General features: G+C 35.0%; 1 protein-coding gene and 3 non-coding genes across 4 annotated transcripts; all 4 read right to left on the minus strand.

The window, feature by feature from the left end:
* Position 1: 1 nt before the first annotated feature.
* Positions 2-98, minus strand: LOC148583240 (small nucleolar RNA Z266). The gene has a single exon (XR_015909404.1). It is a non-coding gene; the product is annotated as a small nucleolar RNA Z266 (small nucleolar RNA).
* A 113-nt stretch (positions 99-211) lies between these two features.
* LOC132162688 (small nucleolar RNA Z266) lies at positions 212-309 on the minus strand. Its single transcript, XR_009438265.2, has one exon. It is a non-coding gene; the product is annotated as a small nucleolar RNA Z266 (small nucleolar RNA).
* Positions 310-478: 169 nt separating this feature from the next.
* LOC132162689 (small nucleolar RNA Z266) lies at positions 479-574 on the minus strand. The gene has a single exon (XR_009438266.2). It is a non-coding gene; the product is annotated as a small nucleolar RNA Z266 (small nucleolar RNA).
* Positions 575-7,682: 7,108 nt separating this feature from the next.
* Positions 7,683-9,419, minus strand: LOC132161889 (NAC domain-containing protein 90). Its single transcript, XM_059572104.2, is given in 4 exon segments — positions 7,683-7,995; positions 7,997-8,293; positions 8,794-9,086; positions 9,192-9,419. Coding segments are annotated over 4 exon segments (783 nt in total). The 5' UTR covers positions 9,358-9,419; the 3' UTR covers positions 7,683-7,968.
* Between the last annotated feature and the right edge of the window lie 4,591 nt (positions 9,420-14,010).

Here is a 14,010-nt window from a genome sequence, read left to right on the forward strand (position 1 = left end):
GAAGCAACAAGTCAGACAATCAAATATGCCTCAAATAATTGAGTTCAAAAAGGAATTATCCTTTCACACATCTAATTGATTCATCATTCTTGCCACCCCAGCCAGTCTACCTCTTTACAAAGATATGTTTGGAAGTCGGAAAAATGGTGATCTTGCTGATTCAAAGTTAAAAAAATGAGCTCAGATTTTTATTATGATTCAAGGATAAGAGAGCCAACAAGTCAGACAATTATTTATGCCTCAAAACAATTGAGTTCAAAAAGGAATTATCCTTTCACACATCTAATTGAATCATCATTCTTGCCACCTCATTCTACCTTGCTTTACATAGAAATGTTTGGAAGTCGGAAAACTGGCGGTCTCAAAACATTGAAAAATTCAGACTTCAAATTTCAAAGGTCATCTTGCTGATTCAAAGTTAAAAAAAAAAAAAAAAAAAAAAAAGAGCTTGGATTTTTATTAGGATTTAGGGATAAGTGAGGAATCGAGTCAGACAATTATTTATGCCTCAAAAAAATTGAGTTCAAAAAGGAATTATCCTTTCACACATCTAATTGAATCATCATTCTACCTCTTTACATAGATACGATTGGAAATTGAGAAAAAAAAATGTCAGTCCGAAAACGAAAAACAGTTCGGGCTTTTGCGCAGCTTGTAAGAAAAAGCGCGATTATAACGACGAAAATTGTAAAACTGAATTTTTCCAAATAACGATTTAGGTTATTTTCAAATCCCTATTTTTTGAAATGGCAGATTTTGAACTGATAAACCAAAACGACACAATCATAACTCTGAAAATGAAATTCAATTCATAATTCAAAAAACACATGCTAATGAAAGGAAATTAAAATGTTCACCACCTAAAAGTGAGACACAGAGAACGTACCAATGGAGCTGAAATCCCATTGATTTGAAACCGCCAAGGATGAAATAGCACGGAGACCATCCACCATGAGGTTCCAAAGCAAGTGAGGAAGTGACAGATCCAAAGGAAACGAGAAATGCCTCACGGAAAAGTAGGTCAGGTGGTTGAAGAGAAGGACTCAAAAGGAAAACCCTAGAGAGAACTCTACGTTTCAATTTTGCGCAGCTATGACTCGAAACGCTTCCATGGATTAGCTTAGGAAGGCGATCTTAAGGGCCGCGCTTGGAGAATTTCTGATTTACAAGAAAAAGTAGAAAAAAAAAAACAAACAAAACAAAGGGAAAGAGAGCAATAAGACTCAGAAAGAAACCCTAGCTACTCAGTTGGACGATATGCGAGAATAGTGCAAATATATAGCCCTACGTTTTTCATAATGACATATCTACCCCTTTTGCTCTAATGATTTTGGGCTGTTGTGGGCTTCAAAAATGGGCTAGATGGGTTGTGGTTCTGGGTTGATATGGTGGGATTGGATATGGTTGATAATGGGCTGTGAATTGAGGCCTCGTGAGAACGAAAAGCCCATTCTGTAGAGGATTGTATATGGATTTGAAAGAAAGTTCTAACCAATCCGAATCCATTAGAGAAATGCAAATGGTACAACATCTTCACCAACTAACGTCCATCGGGCCGAATAATTGAGGGAGCAGTCTATGTGAATTAAGAGCACCACGTAAGCCTCTCTAAAATAGGAAAAAACAAATGAATTAAGAGCACCACAAAAGGGTGGTCAGACGGTTATCATACCATTTTCATAGGTGGCTTGCACCGACAAAAATTTGTTACAAATTGGTTTGTAGAAACTCATCTAATAAAGTGATGTGTCCTCTAATATGTGAGAAGTACATTTTTTTTTTTTTTTAATAGTTATATGACATATGTTACTTTATTAGATAAGTTTGTATGAATATAACTACAAATCAGTTTGTAACAAATTTTTGTCCGGCTACACCCATTTGAGGTAAAAGATGATTGGTCACCCTCAACAAACCTTCAAGAGTGGTCACACAATTCTTGGAACCATTATGGAGTGGTGGCAACCAACCCCCATGAGTAATTGGGAGTGATTGCAACTTGGGTTCCGCTTCCAACAAATGAAAGGTTGTGGTTGCGACCATCCTCATCTCTAATATGGTGCAAAATTGGTCAACTTTGTGCTAGATTTGACAATCACGATCACCACTTACATAGTAATTGAAGATGACGCCGATCAACGTAGAAGGAGATAGTTTATTCAAAAAGAACAGATATTGATCGATGTGACAATATCCAGTCGCTTTGCCACATCAAAGTGTAAGGCCCATTTTACAACTTTTTATTTTTATTTTTTTGAAGTGCAAATCAATACCCTAGTTACCACCTAACCTAAGCACCTATAAAATCCATAACTGTAGTAGAGGAGTAACCACTATCCCTTTCAGAACATTTAGATGGAATTATGTAATATTAATAGGGGCAACAATGTTTCAATGGGTAGTCTAATTTGCCTCCAACAAAAGTGGAAAGCTAGTTGGTTTTTTTGCTTTCGTAGCTCTCAAGTATCAATCAACCTTCTGGAATCCGATGTTGATAGGTGGTGAATGCTGTAAGCAATTACGTTACTAAAATATTATTTGTGAATTAAATATTTTCTTTACGATCATTGAGTGTCTTTCTCCTCCAAAGTCTTTGCAATTACCGGATGATTTTGATTCCAATCCGATCAAGTATCATAGCCTAAGTCAGCGGAAGGTACTGGATTTCTAATGCACCAATTAGTCAAGTTCTTCAATTAAGTAAGCAGCAAGTAATTTATATTCAAATCTTCAGAAGAAATATATCTATATATTTAATCGACGACTTCGTTAGAGGCCTAAGCATGAGCTTTGTGATCATTATTACGTCCACTTATTCTTACTAATAAGTATTTTGTGTATATATATATATATATAAAATCAGAATACGGCATTTTAAAAAAGTACAACGGTGGTCCCAAACGTGGTCTTTCTGTCCAAATTCCAAACCCCTAAAAGATGTTTAGAACAAGTCATGCAAATAAAATAAAAGTAAAAACCAAATATAGGCTAGCTTGGGTCGGAAATATTAGTATTAGTATAGTCATTATTCGGAAAATTCGCAGCTTTCTGTTTATTGAGAGGACAAGAATAATGGGTTTGATTTCTTAGCAATGTGGAATAAACACAAAGACTTATATGCATAAGCTAATGACTAAAGCATCTTTATACTTGAGCAATGTGGGACAAGCTCACATATTCTCTAACACACATAAAACAGGATACACAATCATTCCAAGTATATCATCTTAACCAAGCTCACATATTCTCATATACATCTTAAATTCGCTTTCTTAGAATCACACACTCTGTATTTTTATTAACTTAATCATAAGAGAGTTTTCTTATCGACAACTCCCAACACATCTCCGACTGTTTCTACTTCTTTTTACAAGTGTACACCAAGTCTAATTGTGCGGTCAACTTCATATATATATATATATATATATATGTGGGGTGGTATAGAAATGAATAAATGAGAAATAGCATGGTGTGGTGGGAAGAGAACTACCCGTGGAAAAGGGGTAGAGATGTGACTAATCGGGTTTCCTAACAGCGAAGGCGCTTACCCAAACAAAACCCATTCTTATTTGATTGGTAGCTACTAGGCTACTAGCTGGAAGGAGACCCGTCTCTTTCTCCTCCGACTAATTTCTTCAACGCACGCACTCGTGTAAAATCTATACCATTCCCCACACGCTGACTCCCAAGTCCCAACGCGTCTTATGTTACCATTTTCCAACGGAACCACATGCCTTCTCATCATCTCTACTGATATACAAAACAACACTTGAAAAAAAATTATAAAGGCACAACTTATCTTTTATATATATATATATATATATATATATATATATATATGAGCCAAATATTAACACCAAACATCCCTCATGTATAAAATATGTGCTAGCTATGTGCTAGCTAGCACACAATGTTTCAAGCAAAGCCAAACTCCTATCACATACCGGTGCCAATGAGATGTTTCTTACATAGTTTATTCCTTCAAAAACTTATCTTTTATAGTTTTATACGTGCATGTATGATCCTCAATGTAAAATCAAGACTCCATCCCTATATATAGAAGCGTTATATTTTTATGATTTTATATTTATGAATGATTTTTTTTGAGATTTTACTTTCTAACTCCTAATTTTTGGTTCTATTGTCAATCACCCATCGATTTTCTTAATTTTTAAGAAATTATCAAGTTGCTATCCTAAGTTTTCAGTCGATATTAAATTTGTTTTAGTGATTTTTTATTTTTTTTTAAATCTATTCAAATATGGGAAACGGGTTACAGGGGATTAAACAACAATAAAGAAGTGAGCACCCCAACAACAAAGCCCAAACGAAAGAAATAGAATAAACAAGCCGAGAAACGGTAGACAATGGTTTCAATCTTTCATTTATGGTTTCAAAAGAAACATAAACGAGGGAGGCATTTCTAATATTGGCCGCACATGGCTGTAACAAATGGCAAAAGACTCAATGAAAAGTCCCAACTGGTACGAGCAACATTCATAAGATTTGTTTCTATCTCAAATAGATCAGTCTGTCCATTTTTCATCAGTTTTCTAATATAATTCGTAGAAAATTCCACCCTCTCGTTGTAGGATGGCCTTCACTTCATTTTTTTTTTCTTTAACTTTATAGTGATGCCCCCTTTAAAAAATTCAATGTTATCCAATATCTCTAGAGTTAAATTCATAGTTTCGTCCATTTACGGCTTTACGTAATTCATATGAAACTTACTTGACTCGCACATGTGAACCGATAGAAATATGTTCGGAAAATCTCACAATATTAACGTGAGAATATCAATCAATTATCCTTAAATTTTATTTATTTTTAATGAGGACGGTAAAAGTAAACAATTGCATGTAGATGGAAGTTGTTTCTAGAGGTTTAGGTCAATCAAAAGTATGGAAAATTTACTCATATGGAAAAATTAGTAATCGGAAAAAGGCACAATGATGGAGATGCATGTTACATGTTTAAATTAATTAAATGAAAATATATTGTGCCTCGTTAATTTACTCTGGAAAAATTAGCCTCGTAGGGTCCATGGCAGCCCCTCCCAGTACGTTGGGTACAGCACAGGACGAGTGATTAATTATTTATTAATGTGGATTAATATAAATATATTCAAACATTATCTCGAGTGTTTTCTAATGGATTTTGGAGATTTTTTTTTTTTTTTTTAAAAAAAGTGTGTTTATATAACGTAAAGATAAAATATTTTAATGTTTTGAGAGTTAATAGAAAATAGAAGACAAATACAATATTATAACAACTCAAAACACATAAAGGTATGTGTTTATGATATATGCATGCTACTTTTTTTCAGCAGTCGTTATAATAAAAATGTCATATTTTGAAATTTTAATGTGAAATGAAGACAAGCTTGGCGGTGTTGGAAAGCTTATTCAAAGGACTACAAAGTCGTATTTAATGGAAATTGTCCAATTCTAATGTTAACTTGATCAAAGCGGGCCATCAAGAAAAAGACAAAAACAATATCCGAGAATCTCATTCAAAACTAGTCCGAACGAGAATTTTATTTTGGAGTTTTTAGGCTACATTCATTTGAACAAGTACTAATTAGTATTCTCGTCCAAACAAGATTGTGACTAATCTTTCTTATTTCATTTTATAATTGGATTATGACTCTATTTACCATATAAGCTAATTAAATACAGGCGTACGTCTTATATAGGCCGGCCGCCAATCCTATGTTGTAGTTTTCATCAGTTTTCAATAAATAAATAAAACTCTCGATGAATGATTTTCTATCTATTTTTTTTTTTCTTCTCAAATATTCCTTGATTTGTTCTTTTTAACGCACGCTTGGATTTTCAATTCTTAGAAGCAGTAATATCTTCTTCTTTCACTTGATGACCTCCTGGATTAATTAGGGTTTCTTAGTTGAATTATTTCCAAAAATTAAAAATAAGTTTTTATCTTTGTGATCAAGTCAAAGCACATTCATGCACGATGTAGATGATAAATAAGGCTACATTAACGTTTTAAAATCCTGTTTTTTGTTTGTAAAATAAAATTACTGACAAAGGGTTTAAAACACAAAACTCTACTATAAAAGACAAATAATTTTTTATTTTTATATCATATCAAAACACTATTTCAAATTAAAAACAAAGAACAACCTTCAAAACATACTCTCTGTTCAAAGGTTTGATTCCAATTCTTTTTATGCCATCGCCAGAAGAGATCTTGTTGTGTCGGGTTCCAATGCTGATTGAGAGACAAAAGAGTAAGTTCATGAACCGTTCATAAAGCGAGAGCCCTAAAAGAGCTACCAGTGCAGGAAATGAAATGAAATATTGTCAATCACCGCGTAACGTAAATAGTAGAGGTACGACGAGCATGCTTCCTTCAAAGACTGGCAAATCGATCAAAAATCAAGAATCTTCTTGTGTCTACTCTCTGAAGTTTAAACCACCACGGCAGACTGTTCCCCAATATATATATATATATATATATATATATATATATATATATATATATATATATATATATATATAGTTGAGTTATTTTACGAAGACATAAGTTTTTGCACACTAATAATTAAGATGCATATATATGTGATTCAATTTACAAATAAGCAACTATCATTCTAATTTTTGCATCATACTTCTAAGCCAAAACTTGAACACGGCTTATATTAATTTGATCTTTCATCAGTAGAAGTAACCATTCCTTAAGTAGTTCATATTAGTTCATATATATGAATAATGTTAAAAATTATATTTTTATTTAACCATTATCCCACCATATTGACATGATAGCTAGCTAGCTAGTGCCAATTAAATTGTCAATTCACAATTGGATCAGCCATTGTTTAAAAACAATTAAGGTGAATTGGCACTAAGACGTTAGCATGATGAGATTGTGGTCGAATAAAAGTATAGTTTTTAACATTACTCTATTTCATATGTATCTACGCTTGATTAATATCTAGGAGTGGTAGATTTTTGTATATTTGATTAGTACGTAGTGGCAACAAAGTGCAGAATTATTAAATCTATGCTAAATAGAGTGTTGTGTGGTAATTGGGGGATAATTTATGCTATTAGCATGTAGTTACTTGTTGGCTTGTAGCCTTGTGTTATTTTTATATGTTGAGTTGTAATTTTGTTTCCTTCTTGTCTTTACTATTAGCTGTTTAGTACTTGCAGCAAGTTTGTCCTGCCTGTGTTATATGTGTAAAATTAGGGAGATTATAATTAAGGGGGCCATTTTCACCATTACTTAATGGAAGAGATAATTGGGAATATATTGCCCATTTTACAACTTGATGTGCATTTTACTCAGTAATATTTAGCACACTCTTAGAGATTTTGATGGCAGTCCATCTTTAGAAAAAGCTAGATTTGCTTATGGATTTCTGGGGCAAAGATGGCCAATAAGAGAAGAGCTAGCCTTGACAGCTTGTTGATTGGTTTTTCAATAATATCACTTATTTATTCAATAAAAATAATTCGATCTAATATGGGGAGATTCCTATTTATTTATATTTTATTGATAAAGTACAACCCTTTATTAAATTATATATTGTTGATCATATATCATTGATCATTAATTGTAAAGGTAAAGCAAGACTTGAACATATTATATATAAATAAATATATTTAGAATTCCACTTCATCAACTAAAATAGATAATCCGTACAAAGTAATTAACAATCGATTAGGTACATAATACATTAAAAAATTATTTTACATTCCCTAAACTAATAAACTGAAAGCTTAATTATTATACGTCTCTAGGTAATTATTAACGAGAATTACATGACAGCAAACAAAGAATTTTGGCCTTAGCCAAAAATAGAGTTAAACCCTACTTTCCTTAATTTACTGTGTTAAAGCTCTTAATTAAACCCTACTTTCCTTAAGTAAATTAAGGAAAACCACAGATATTTCAATACCTTAAGATTCAGCTGATCAAGATATCCTGTCCATTAATTGATATCTATTCCATCTTAGGGTGCCAATTGATCAATTAATTGATCCCAACGCCACAAAGGATCATTATCAACAGCCATTTCCATGTTCTCACTTCCCCCAGCAGCCTGTGAGGGATGGCCATGGTCTCCTGAGGATGAACTCTCCGGTGAGCTTGTTCTCTCCGCCAGTGAACGGATGGGACGGCCAGATGTTGATGCCACATCACCATGATGAACTTGTCGATGAGCAGGTGGCTGACCACCTATAACCACTCCGGACGGCCGTCTGTCAAATGCTCTCAAACACTTTGATTTCTTGTAAACTCGACACAAACTAAATTCTTGCCGTAACTGTAAAAAAAAAAAAATTGTAATTCAAGAGCAAATCATTCTCCTATAGATCAATTAAGTGACAACTCAAACAGTCGATCAATTACATGTTATTAACCAAATGAGTCGACGATTAAGCTAATTACCCTCGCGGCCAAGTTTTGATTCTAGCCCTATAAACTTAGTTGCTAAACATATTCTTGTTCAACTTGAGGCCAAGTTTTGATTCATAGTAGACTATATATTTTTTTTCTAATCATAGTAGACTATATATTGCATGCATGAGAAAGAAGACATAATTTTTCAGACCCTTATTTATATACTAATATACCCACTAGGGTTTCACAAACAAGATGAATATGGGTTAATTAGACGAATTAAAAGTTTTAAACTCCATATATATGTTGTTGATCATCACATGGTTCTTAATTTGTCATCTATTAATATTTAATAGTGAAGATTATTTCGAACCAAAAAAAAACAATAAATTAACATGCAGAGGCCAGAGAAATGTTACTTACCGCAGGAGTTGCACTACTGGAAACGGAGGCCTCTCCTTCAATGGCTTTATATTCATTCATCTTCCACTCGGTTTTTTTCCCGTTTGGAGCTCTTCCGTTGTAGAAAACCATGGTCCGTTTCACACCAATCATGCGATTATTGGAAGAGTAGACATAATTAGGAGAGCCGGTGGCTTTCCAGTACCCAGTTGTTGTGAGTCTCCTCGGTCTGCCCCCTCGGGCTTCACTCTCTTGTCTGGGGATGAAGAAGAACCACTGCTCAGGGTCTCCATAACACAGCACTCCAGAAAACTCTGATTAATTCCAACAACAAAAACAATAATAATTATTATTATTAAATATATATATTATATATTCATCCAAAATACAAGAAAATATGAAAAGAAGAAGATTTTTACGTGGGAGATCCCATGGATTGAACTCATATATGTCCACAACTGGTATAACCCGGTTCATAACTCGATTCAAGTCCTCTCTCTTCCCTTCCAGCTTGTTATGCAGATAGAATGAAACCAACTCTTCCTCTGTCGGGTAGAACCGAAACCCAGGTGGCAAATCATCCATTACTCCTTCTCTCTCTGTCTCTCTCTCTCTCACCCAGAAATAGATAACTAAATATCCTTAATTACAAGGTTATTGTGGCTTCTAATTATGTTTCCATGTCTACATATATATATATATATATAAGGAAGAGTTGGAGAATTGACGGATGAGAAAGTTAGGCGAGGGGGCAAAAAAGGCGACACAGCTAACCGAGTAAAATAAGAAATGCAAAGCGAGAGAGACACTTAGAAGGGGTTGCTCGGCAATTTCCACGAGATTTTGTGGAAAATAATATTTGTCTCCTGCCACTTCATCCGTACACGATTATTTTGAATTGGTCAAACACTCTATTCCCTGTGTGTCGGCCCAGGTTTAACTTTCTGCACCCCACGCATTAACCTTGACTTCTTTCTTACGCGTGGCAATACAGAATAAGATCTAAAATGAATCATGATTTGTACGACATATCTCTTCCTGCAAAAACAAAAATTCGTGATACTTGTCTGAGTAAGATGATCGAGCAGAAGCTCTCAGAAGGGATTGGTGTCCTCAATAATTAACTACTTAAATTGTCAGTAATTTAGACCCTTAAAATTTTTAGTTGTTCGAGTAGGTAGTCAGACAGTTCAAAATTTAATTAGACAGTTGAATTTCTTTCTCACAAAAGTTTATGTGAAATATCATTATCCCGATAAGGAGCTTATACGTGCTCGGACAAATTTTTTTTTCAAAGATTAATATTATTAGAGACTACATTTTTTATCACACCATGCACCATCTGACTTTACTAATATAACATTATTAATTACCTTTTTTTTTAAAAAAAAAAAAAAAAGACTGATCAAAATGCAGATGGACATTACCACATTAACAAAATAGAATAATAATAATAATAATAACTTCTACCACTACTAGCTCTGTAAATAAATAATAAGCAGAAATCGAACTATAGGGGAATTTGATCCCCTAGTAATTAGTATAAGCCTTGGTGGTCAAACACGTACCAAGAATTTGGGGATAGTAAAATAGAGGTTCGTGACGACGGGTGCCGGCCGTCAGATCTATGGTCGAAGGTTGAAGGACGACCTTAAATGGATAGGCTTAATAAATAACGTTAATTTGTTAGTGTTTTTGTCTTATTGATAAATAACATTTGCATGCGTTGAGAGTTTTCGTTGAACTGCCAAGGACATGTCCATGTATGCGCCCTCCTTGCCCGTTAATATTAATATATATAATTAACACTTGCGTTATTGTTAATATATATATATATATATATATGCCTTATTATTGACTTGATAAAAGTCAGGATATATATTATAATAGTTGATCAAACTGAGAAACTCGAATGTTTTTGCATTTGAACTATCTCGAAAATCTCCCGTAGTGCTAATTCTATAGCACATCAGCTCATTTTTTGAGCAGGTACCAATAGGATCGATTTATATATGATAGCATTCTCATTACTTGTCTTTTTTAACTACTGTCATATTAATAGTGGGAATGACCACTTTTGTAATTTACTTTTTTCGTCTCGATCTCCTGTTTGAATTAAAAAAAAAAAAAAAAAAAAAAAAACAAAGCAACTCACTTGCTAAATCAGAATAAGCAGTTGCTAATTGCTATCAATATAAAAATAAATGTTTTGTTTGGCAAAAATATTTAAATGGTGCTTTTTTTTTTCCAAAAGTATTTTAATTTCACATATAAGTAAAATTAGTTGTTCGTATTTTATGTTTTAAGCTGTTTGTTAATATATATATATATATATATATATATATATATATATATATATATATATTAAAAAAAAATCTTGATCAAAAGCACGAGGAAGACTAAAGATGGGTTAAGACTAAATATGTAGATTCAAAATTGGAGGTCAACTTGGAAAATTCTCAACAGCTTCACAAGGCTCAAGCTGGCAGTTGATCAATATGCACTAGTCATTAATTAATTTTGTCAGGGTTAAACAAGTTATAAATTTGTCTTGAAAATTCCTCGTAAGAGTTCGATCATTGTCATTTGTCTATGTTCTTAATTTAATTATGTAATTAATATTTAACAAGTATTATTATCACTTATATATAGATATTCCAGTACTCTCCCAAAGTAGCTAGGGAATTAATTATCTTGACGGCCACATGCATGTATCTCAGCCCCAAAAAACAACATGCAAAGGATTGAGTCACAAGAAATTTCTAGAAATAGATCGATGTTAAACATTGAATTTACTAATTGAGAAGGATGTCTGGATGTGTATCATGAATGACTTGATTTTTTCATAGACTTTCAAGAGTAAGTCAAATCCAACATCTTTAAATTTCCAGGAATTCCCAAAAGGCATTAATTAAACATACACTTCGATCTGGAATTTCTTACCTTCCATTTTGTTGAAAATTCTTTTTTTAATGTGGGGGCATTCAAAAAAACTTCACATTGTCTATAAATGGGTACCACAAAAAAAGTCACCCATGTCTACTTCTTGAGAGAGAGAGAGAGAGAGAAACAAGATATGACTTCAAAATCAATTGGTGCATGTAACACCCTAGGCCAAAAAAACACACACAAATTGGTGTATGATAGTAGTCAGAGGCAGAACCACTACAAAAAAAACAAGGTTTAGTAACGCTTGGAATAGAGGCGCTTTAATAAAACATCCCCTTATTGGGACGTTTTATTGTGTAAACGACACAAAATAAAATTAGCAACGCCTGCGCAGAAAAACGTCCCCTTAATTCGGGACATTCCAATAGGACATGCCCCAATTTAGTTAATAAAGTGCGCTTGGCTAGCAAGCGCCCTTAATTCAGGACGCCTGCTATCTAGGCGCCCTTAATTAGGGGCGCCTAGCTGGTAGGCACCCCTAATTAAGTGCGTCTGGCTGGCAAGCGCCCCTAATTAAGGGCGTTTGGCTGGCAAGCGCCCTTAATTCGGGACGCCTGCTATCCAGGCGCCCTTAATTAGGGGCGACTGCTAGCTAGGCGCCCTTAATTAAGTGCGCCTGGCTGGGAAGCAACCCTAATTAAGGGCGCCTGGCTGGGAAGCGCCCTTAATTCGGGACGCCTGCTATCCAGGCGCCCTTAATTAAGTGTGCCTGGCTGACAAGCACCCTTAATTCGGGACGCCTACTATCCAGGCGCCCTTAATTAGGGGCACCTGCCAGCTATACGCACTTAATTAAGTGCGTTTGGCTGGCAAGCGCCCTTAATTAAGTGCGCTTGGCTGGCAAGCGCCCCTAATTATGGGCACCTGGCTTGCAAGCGCTCTTAATTCGTGACGCCTGCTATCCAAGCGCCCTTAATTAGGGGCGTCTGCCAGCTAGGCTCCCTTAATTAAGTGCACCTGGCTGGCAAGCGCCCTTAATTAGAGGCGCTTGCCATCTAGGCGCCCTTAATTAGGGGCGTCTGCCAACTAGGTGCCCTTAATTAAGTGCACCTGGCTGGCAAGCACCCTTAATTATGGGAGTTTGCCATCTAGGCACCCTTAATTAGAGGCGCCTGCCAGCTAGGCGCCCTTTGTTAAGGGTGCCTAGCTGGTAGGCGCCCCTAATTAGGGTTACTTGCCAGCCGGCGCACTTAAATAAGGGCGCCTGGATAGTAGGCGCACCGAAATTATTTTTGTTAGTGCGCGAGCTTAATTTTCCCTTCAATATTTTCCCTCTCCCCGTACAGTATCTTTAATTCAAATAAATCTTATGAAATTTTTTGTTAATTCTAACCCAACGCCCACCCACTCACCACCGAATCCCTACCTATGAACTAGTCGCAAGTACGTGATGGCCGGTTGATCCCGTCCGACTAAATAAATTTATAAGTGATTTTTAATTTTAATATATTCATATTTTTTTGTTTTTGCGAGCGGGAACTTAATTTTCCTTTTGATTCCTCAGCTCCCGCTCTAAGACTTAATTTCTCCCTCAATATATATTTTCCCTAACCTCTCCCCGAGTGGCCCGCCAGTCCCCCCTCTCTGCATCAGGATATATATATATATATATCCTGATATATATTTTTGATCCCTAGCCTCTCCCTTCTCCCTCAATATATATCGATCCATATCTCTCTCTATAGCGCCAGTTGCCCCTCTCTCAATCTCGATTTTCCTATCTCTCTCTCCGGCGCCCAGTGACCCGCACGGTTGGCCAACCCACCGGCCATCTTCTCTAGTCGAAACCGGCCTGCCTCTCTCTACGTTCCTGTACTAGTGAGTCTCTCTCTGTCTCTGTTTTTCTTTGTATCTGCTGTCTCTTTAAGTTGTCGATTTAGGATTCTAATAGTCAGATTTTTGATGTATTATGATTTTTTGGAGAATTAGAGATTTTAAATCCAGCAAATTTTTCTCTGCTTTTAGGGTGTAGTTGGTTTGTTGAATGCAGCAATCACAATTTTGAAGAATCTTCGTGGTTGTCTTGTAGTGTTCTTTCAGATTTAATTCAGTTTTGATTTCACTGTGCAGTTCGTTCGTAATACCTTCTCTCTTTTTTTTTTCTTTTTTTTTTTATTTTATTTTATTGTTTTTCCTTATCCTTTATTAGCATGTTCCTTTGTTTTTCCTCTTCATTGGTAGTGCCAGAATAGTCTGCTTTACTATCCAAAATTACTCGTCGAGATTGGTGCCATTTTTTGAATTTTAATTGTCTTATCCACCAGATAGATCTTATCTTTGCCATAAAAT

This window comes from Corylus avellana, chromosome 10 (assembly GCF_965113065.1).
Source record: "Corylus avellana chromosome 10, dhCorAvel1.hap1.2, whole genome shotgun sequence".
In the NCBI taxonomy this organism is placed as follows: domain Eukaryota; kingdom Viridiplantae; phylum Streptophyta; class Magnoliopsida; order Fagales; family Betulaceae; genus Corylus; species Corylus avellana.